Source organism: Leucoraja erinacea, chromosome 21 (assembly GCF_028641065.1).
Source record: "Leucoraja erinacea ecotype New England chromosome 21, Leri_hhj_1, whole genome shotgun sequence".
Lineage (NCBI taxonomy): Eukaryota > Metazoa > Chordata > Chondrichthyes > Rajiformes > Rajidae > Leucoraja > Leucoraja erinaceus.
Window position 1 is genome coordinate 1,557,141 of NC_073397.1, and position 8,770 is coordinate 1,565,910.

The 8,770-nt window shown below is 45.5% G+C and overlaps 1 protein-coding gene across 1 annotated transcript in view; it reads left to right on the top strand.

Annotated features, from left to right (window-relative positions):
* Positions 1 to 4,331, top strand: part of rbl1 (retinoblastoma-like 1 (p107)) — a 59,513-nt gene extending 55,182 nt beyond the window's left edge. Inside the window, 1 exon segment of the mRNA XM_055651963.1 lies at positions 972 to 4,331. Coding sequence (XP_055507938.1) covers positions 972 to 1,142 — 171 coding nt within the window. The 3' untranslated portion in view covers positions 1,143 to 4,331.
* Positions 4,332 to 8,770: the final 4,439 nt, after the last annotated feature.

Genomic DNA, 8,770 nt, shown 5'->3' on the forward strand with positions numbered 1-8,770 from the left:
AGTGATCTGACAACGTAGTGGTCATTCTGGAATACTTCATGAGGTTATAGATGATAGGAGCGGAATTAGGCCATTCAGCCCAACAAGTCAACTCCGCCATTCAATTATGGCTGACCTATCGTAACCCCATTCTCCTGCCCTCTCCCCATAACCCCTGACATCGGTACTATTCAATAATCTATCTATCTCTGCCTTAGAAATATCCATTGACTTGCCTCCACTACCTTCTGTGGCCATGAATTCCATTTACTGGAATACAGTTTCCAGGGAGGGCCAAAGTGACATGTTTTAGTGAGTGAAACTTAAAGGTCCGTTAAACAAATTAGGATGCGATAATGTTCCCAAATCGACCAAAGAAGAGGAATCCTATATATCAGCAGAGGTCTGAATCAACTAGTCTCTCTACCGTTGTGTGTCACTGATGCACTGGTCATCGTATAATCCAGGGAGTACCCTACCCCAGCACATCTGCAGTTCAACAAGATCGGGGAACAGATAAATCACCCACATTGAAGTTATTGAAGCAGGCCCTCCGGCTCACAATATCTGACCAACGTGATCTGACCAACAGTTGTTCGGCACGGACTTGTAGGGCCGAAATGGCCTGTTTCCGTGCTGTAATTGTTATATGGTTATGCCAAGACCAACTCTTGTCCGCCAGCACATAATGTATATCTCTCCATTCCCTGCATGTGCCTACCCAAACGTCTATTAAATACCATTCTTGTATGTTCCTCAACCAGCACCCCAGCCCAGCAGTGTTTTCCAAACACCCACCCCCTCTGTAAAAAACAACTTGCCATTAGATATATTCAGGGCCAAGGTGGATGTGTGTGTGTGTGTGTGCTGGGGGAGTGGGTGACAGTGGAGCCGAGGCCATGGTGGTGTGGGCTGTGGTTTTATTGAATGTTCAGATGGCCGCAAGGTTTGTAGGCTGGATTCCTACATGTCTTGCTTTTGATTTTCCACAGAACCTGCGGGATATCAACTGCATGATCAAACAGGGGGAGCGGCTGAGCAGAAAACGAGCGTTCACCATGGAGAGTGACAGCGAGTCGCCGACTAAATATCTCTGCCAAGAAAACGACGACATTTTGTTGAAAAGGTTGCAGGATGTTGTCAGCGAACGGGCAAACCGCTGAGGCCATAAAGCTGCTGCTTAGAATCCTTTAGGTAGATTACCTAGAGTCAGATTGGCTGGAAAAAGCCTAGAATCCCACCCACATTGAACCATTAGATTGTGGCATGGCCACAGACCCCTGGGTCCTTATAATTGTCCCATAATGGGGACATTAGGACATGTGCACAAGGTCTCCAGGTACTATAGGGTTAAAACAAATATCTCTTATCAATCCACAAAAACTGTCATGGCTTTGGGCAGTGATATTATAGCCGTTTGAAAGAGCATGTAATCAACATTTCATCCAGGCATCAGTTCCACACTGCCTGCTTGCCTGCCGGCATGGTTTGACCTAGCACACAGTCAAACAGCTTCATGCATTAGTAAGCAAGTCTTTGGATAACTGAGTTGAGGTTGAAGTGTTTTCAGACTAGATTGGATTTGGGTTATTATTAGGTAAGTACAAAGAATTGTAGTACAAATTCAACTTTTAATGATGTGTGTACATATTGACAGCATACAGAGGGGGTTGGTGAGAGGAGTCAAAGAATACAACGGCTATACTGGGAATGGGCAATCTCAGTAAAGCTGTCATAAACCCCAACACCTAATACAGTGGAATTCCCAACATGGATGCACTTTACAATCACAATCCCAAAGAATAAATCTAGTGTTGATTCATGGAATATGGAGATGAATGATTCCCATCTGTTGAAATCTCTTCACTTCAAACAGCCACAGATGCTGGGGTCTCACTTATGAGACCATTGTTTGTGGGAGCACTGCATCTGAAGTCTGGCATAGATTGATTGGAGGAAACCACGGTGTGTTTTCAGGCTTACTGCAGCATCAACCTTGTGGGAGCCTGTGGGTGCTTTAGGGTGACCCACAGCCTCTGTCCTTCCTCTCACCACTCTGCTGCCACTCTGGCATCAGCTATCAAGTGCCTTATCGCTTCTTCTTCCAGTTTGGATATTTGCAGTGGGGAAAGTGAACAGTGCAGGTTACTGTAGACCTTCACTAAAAATGTCTCATCTGCAGGTTTGTGGACCTTGGAGAATTCAGTGCAGTTAGCCAGATGCTTCAGCTTTGCAGGAACTAGATTGCCTGAGAAAAGGTCTTTCTTGCAGACCTTATGCTGAGATTTAGTGCCGGCTCTTGGTCAGTAGAAGAGAACGTTTTGTACACATTCCTAACACGGCTGTACTGACTGCTCCCTGCAGCCCTGCGATTTGGCCCTGCAAATTTAAGGTGTTTGTTTTTTAAATTTGTCTGCACCTACCAGTGACTGTCCACAACGTTGGGTGGTGCCTCGGTGAGCTACAACTTGTCTCTGAACCTGGAATTGTTTTCCAGTTATTAACAGCATCAGCTTGAGCGGTGAGACGGCAGCTGGCTGTAGTCCCTGGTGCTCTGGGATTCTATGAATTGAATCTAAGCTTGGCTGTGGTTGACCACCCCATCTCATCCCATCTCCTCTGGACCTTGCCACAGTCCAGTATTAGAACAGTACAGCACGGGAGAAGGCCGTTCAGCCCTTGCTCGGGTAGTGATCAATACCCAGTGGAGCTGTACATGGAGCTGCCTCTGCAGGACAAGGTCCATGGCAGGGACTGAGCAGATGCTGGGCCTTGCCATCTCCTTCACTCAGTGTTGGGGCAGTGGCGACTGCTTTACTTAGACTCCAGACGGACATAATCTGCTACACCTCGGCTTCATCACAAAAGTGCATTAAAAAATTATAGGAATCCTTCTTGTTACAGTGTTCAACCAGTGCTTAACTTTGAGTCGCTGTGATGCAGCTGGTAGTGCTGCTGCCTCTTCTGATGACCTCTGTGTGGAGTTTGCACTGTCTCTGACGTTTGTTTCCTTCCATATCACTGTGAACTGACGGGGGAGAGAGGAGCATCCTGGAGAGAATGGCTTACAGTGAGCTCAGTGAGGGAATGGGAATGCGTTGGGAACTGGAATAGACTCTTTGGGCCAATTGGCCTCCTTCCATGTAATTAGGAAATATGAGATGCTCTCCCACCCAGTAAGGGAAATGGGGCCCAATCGGCGTGTAAACCTTGGCGTATAAACCGTGGCCTCCCCACGCATTGGGAGGTCTTGCTGATATCCTGTGATTCTGAATCTGATGTTGTGATGTGTCTGTATTTTCTAGCTGTAAATGCTACAGCTTTCTACTGGTGCTCAGACCAACAGCAAGTGTCCAGTCTCAGCACGATCACCCTTACTCCTGCAAGCTCTGCAATAAGTTGTTTCATTGTAACTATTGTGTAGTATCTACACACACTGTCCCTTTTACATTAATTTCCTGTTTCAAGAATAGGGTGGGAGTTAATCATGTATATTTGTATAGTTTAGATTATTCTATGAGAATATTTGTACTTTTAATGCTTTGTATGGAATTGCGAGATTTTTTTCTGAATGAAAATGTAAGAAAATTATCAGTTTTAATTCTCCCCCCATGATTTTGTTGGGTATAAGATTTGTATTCCTCTATGGTGTGTTAACGGGCGAGTCTACTGTTTCCAGAGGATTAGGGGAGGCAGATCCCATGGCCCCTCTACTCCCCAAGCACATTTGATTGCAGTGAGGAGGGCCAGTACTGTGTCCCCATGACATTCTGTTTTGGTTACATTCTGCCCATTCACAGCAATGTGTTTTCTCGAATACTTCAGTACAGTAATATCTACCATGGGTTCCACATTGGCACAACTTCAGCAGAATTCCCAAGGAACGGAGTGACTGCTCTATGCTCTTCTTCCAGCTTTAGTGGACCCCATTCAGGGAAAAACAGAAGACATTCTCGTTAAAGTTCCTTTTTATAAACTTATCACGAGGTTGAGAGTTGTACTGTGCATGGCATCGATTTCAGCAATGCAATTAACTATTGCCGCAAAGTTTAGAATTGCCAGCTTGTCAGGACTAGAGCAATTCTCTGCTTGCAACGCCTCTTTCCTTGCCAACGTATCAACAGAAGATTCTGTGCTCCTGCTCCCACCAAGAACTGACGTTTGCCAGTGTTGTCCTGGGCTCCGGTGGGAATAGTCCGACAGTGAGCTTGAGGTGCTCAGTTTGTTTAAGACTTGCTCATCTTGTGATAGCTTTCAAAGCTTTCCACTTTGTGCTTTTACTCAGTGATACTCCTTATACCTTTTAAATATCTTTTACTTTTGAAGTTTTGTTTTTAATAAAAAGTATTTACCTATAATCTTTGCATATTCTGCCACTTTCTTTCAAGGAATACTGCTCAGAGCTTTCATCCTTGGGTGCTTGTTTTAATCTCTTATTAACCATTATTGGGTGACTTCACAGATGTTTCACATTGAAACTTCTTAAGTATTAAACTGCGGTGTTTAAGTACACTAATGTTGGCCATGCTAAAATGCTTTATGGATTATAGCACAAGGAACAGTCCAGAAAGCAGAGCGTAATGGTGGAAGGATGTTATTCTGGCAGGAGAGCTGTGACCAGTGGTGTTTCATGGTGATCTGTGCTGGAACCTCCTATTTGTGATATACTGCATATAAATGACGGACGAAATGCAGAGGGGTTTGCAAACAACAGGTAGAGTTGCAGACAATGAGGAAGGTTGGTAAAGGATCCAATGGGATTTGGATCACTTACCGTTTGGGACAGAATTGTTGGTGATGGACTGAACAATGCGAGGCTTTTTTGAACTTTTTGAAGCCAAACTCTGATAGGACATTTGGGGAAAAATGACAGGGACATGAGGAGCATTGATGTACAAAGATGTACTTTGGGGTGCAAGTTGAAAGCTCCTGGAAAATGGCAACATGGGTAGATAGGGTAGTGAAGAAGATGTTTTGGTTTGCTTGCCTTCATTGGCAAAAGCATTGAGTTTGAGTTGGGATGTCATGTTGCAGCAACACAAAACATTGGCCAGGTGGCAAGTCAGAGTATGGTGTACACATCTGGTTGCCACTACAGGAAGGATGCACAAGATACAAGGAGAGTGCAGAAGACATTCACCAGAGTGTCGCCTGCAATGGAGGACTAGTTATAAAGAAAGGTGGATTTATTCTCGAAGGGGGGGGGGGGGGGGGGGGGGTGTCCACCATCATAGTCAGATAGGCCCTTTGGCCCAACGCGTCCATGCTGACCAACATCCCATCTATACTAGTCCCACCTTCCTGCATTTGGCCAATATCTTTCGAAACCTTTCCCATCCATGTTCTGTGTCTTTTGGCCCAAATTACAGGCAAATGGGACGAGTGTAGAGAGGCACTTTGGTTCACGGGTAGGGTGATACCACCCTATATAATCTCCTGACTGTAATTTAACAAGTAGATACACATGACCAAAATCCACTCTCACCCTGGCACTCCCTCTCCCCGCTCCCGTTGACCAGAAGATACAAAAGCTTGAAACCACACTCAAGAGCAGCTTTTTCTCCACTGTTATCAGATTACTGAATGGAGTTTCCATCTACTAGGGAAGTACTCCTGATTTCCCAACCAACCTCATTGTGGCCATTGCACTTTCTTTTACCTGCACTTTCTCTGTAGCTGTAACTATGTTCTGTGCTCTTTTTATTTTCCCTCTTGCACCACCTGGTATACTCATGTATGATCATGTATGGCATGATCTGCCTGGGTAGAACACAAAATAAAGAAAACCGAGTCTGTGTTAAACATTGGTGACCATGGGTGAAATTCCCTGGTGTTATTTGCAAGGCCCAGAGATGTGGAACCTATGTTGATCTGTCACCTGATTATCTTTAAATCTCTATTTTATTTTGGAGATTATTGATGCATTGAAGAACAGGTTCTTCACCACACAACGTCTGAGCCCAACATGATGCCCAGACTGTCACCTCTCTACCTGCACGTAATCCATTATCCACATATCCACGTGCCTATCCAAAAGTCTTTTAAACACCAATATCATATCTGCTTCCACCACCACCTCTGGCAGCATCTTCAAGGCTTCCACCACACTTGTCTTACTCAAAGCTATGCCCTCCAGTCTTAGATTTTCTCCTCTGTGGAAATAGGTTCTGACTGTGTACCCAATCTATGTTTCTCATAATTTTATAAACTTCTATTAGGTCTCCCCGCAACTCCAGCATTCCAGAGAAAACAGTTCCAGTCTGTCCAACCTCTCCCTAACTAATACGCCCTAAACCAGGCAGCATTCTGGTAAACCTCCTCTGCACCCTCTCCAAAGCCTCCACATCCTTCCTGTAATGGGGCAACCAGAACTGCAGACAACACTCCAAATGCAGCTTCACCTAAGTCTTATGAAGCTGCATCATGATTAACTGACATACCTATGAAAGCAAGCAGGCCATATGTCTTCTTTGCCGCTCTGTCTACTTGTGTAGCCACTTTCAGGGAGTTATGGACTTGGGGCCCCAAGATCTTTCTGTCCATCACTGCTGTTAAGGCTCATGTCATTAATTATACATTTTCCAGTCGCATTACATGGGCCAAACGCGGGCAGGTGGGACTTGTGTAGCTGGGACATGTTGGTCGATGTGGACAAGTTGGGCCGAAGTGCCTGTTTCCATGCTGTATCATTCTATGACTATTTGACCTCTCAAAGTGAACACCTCATAGTAGGGATTGGTTGTCGTATTTGTTTTCCCGACATTGACTGGGAATGTTATAGTGCGACAGGTTTAAACGGGGTGGAATTTGTCAAATGTGTTCAGGAAAGTTTTCTCCAGCAATATTCAAATGGTTGATGTGTTTGTGGAGGAACCTTTTGAGACCAGCGACCACTGTTCTACTAGGTTTAAGAGAATTATGGATAGGGACAGAGTTGGAATTGAGTTAGAATGCTAAATTGGGGCAAGGCCAACTTTTGAGGGTATGAGACAGGAAGTAGATTGGAGTAGGTTGTTTGATGGAGAAGGAAAGTGGGATTTTTTTTAAATGTGCTGACAAGAATTCAGGAATTAAGAGTGAAGGTAAACGTACTGGATGATGAGGGAAATTGAGGATTTGGTTAAGAGTAAGAAGGAGGCATGGGACAGGCACGAATGACACATAAAACACTAAACCTTAATATTAAAACATTAATAATAAAACACCATTGATCAAGCTTGTGAACCAACAAAATACCAGATCAAAGGGAGGCAACAGATTTTTGGCTGTTGAGTAGAGCAATTACTCGTGGATAAAAAGTGTTTTTATGTCTGGCTGTGGCAGCTTTGACAATCCGGAGTCGCCTTCCAGAGGGAAGTGATTCAAAGAGTTTGTGGCCAGGGTGAGAGGGGTCTCAGATGATCTTGCCCGCTCGCTTCCTGGCCCTTGCAGTGTACAGTTCATCAATGGAGGGAACGTTGCAGTCAATAATCTTCTCTGCTGATCGGACGATTCGCTGCAGCCTCCGAGTGTCGTGCTTGGTGGCTGAGCCAAACCAGACCATGATGGAGAAGGTGAGGACAGACTCTACGATGGCCGTGTAGAATTGGACCATCATTGCCTGTGTCGCTTTACCTCCCCTTTGACTCCATCCAAGGACCCAAGCAGTCTTTCCAGATGTGGCAGAGCTTCACCTGCACCTCCTACAACCTCATCTATTGCATCCGCTGCTCTAGGTGTCAGCTGCTCTACATCGGTGAGAGCAAGCGTAGGCTTGGCGATCGCTTCGCCCAACACCTACACTCGGGTTTGCAATAACCAACCTGATCTCCCGGTGGCTCAGCACTTCAACTTCCCCTCCCATTCTGAATCCAACCTTTCTGTCTTGAGCCTCCTCCATGACCAGAGTGAGGACCACCGTAAATTGGAGGAGCAGCCCCTCATATTTCACTTGGGCAGTTTCACCCCAGTGGTATGAACATTGACGTCTCCAATTTCAGGTGGTCCCTGCTTTCTCCTTCTTTCCCCTCCCCTTCCCAGCTCTCCCACAGCCCACTGGCTCCGCCTCTTCCTTTCTTCTTCCCGCCCCCCACATCAATCTGGAGAAGGGTCTCGACCCGAAACATCAGCTATTTCCTTCGTTCCATAGATGCTGCCTCACCCGCTGAGTTTCTCCTGCATTTTTGTCTACCTTTAGGGAGTATTGTGTTCAGTTTTGAGCAACATGTTATAGGAAAGATATTGTCAAGTTGGAAAGGGCGCAGAAAAGGTTTATGAGGATGTTGCCAGGACTCGAGGGCCTGAGTTATGGGAAGAGATTGAGCGAGCTAGGACTCTATTCCTTGTAGCGCAGGAGGATGAGAGGTGTATAAAATCATGAGAGGAATAGATTGGGCAAATGCACAGAGTCTCTTGCCCAGAGTAGGTGAATTGAGGACCAGAGGAAATAGGTTTAAGATGAGGGGGGAAAGATTGAATAAGAACCTGAGGGCTTACTTTTTCACGTAAAGGTGGTCGGTGTATGGAACGAGCTGCCAGAGGAGATAGTTGAGGCAGGCACTATCGCAACATATAAGAAACTTTTAGACAGGTACATGGATAGGACAGATTCAATGGGATATGGGCCAAATGCACCTAGGTGGAACGAGTGTAGCTGGGACATATAACCATACAACAATTACAGCACGGAAACAGGCCATCTCGACCCTTCTAGTCCGTGCCGAACACATAATCTCCCCTAGTCCCATATACCTGCGCTCAGACCATAACCCTCCATTCCATTCCCGTCCATATAACTATCCAATTTATTTTT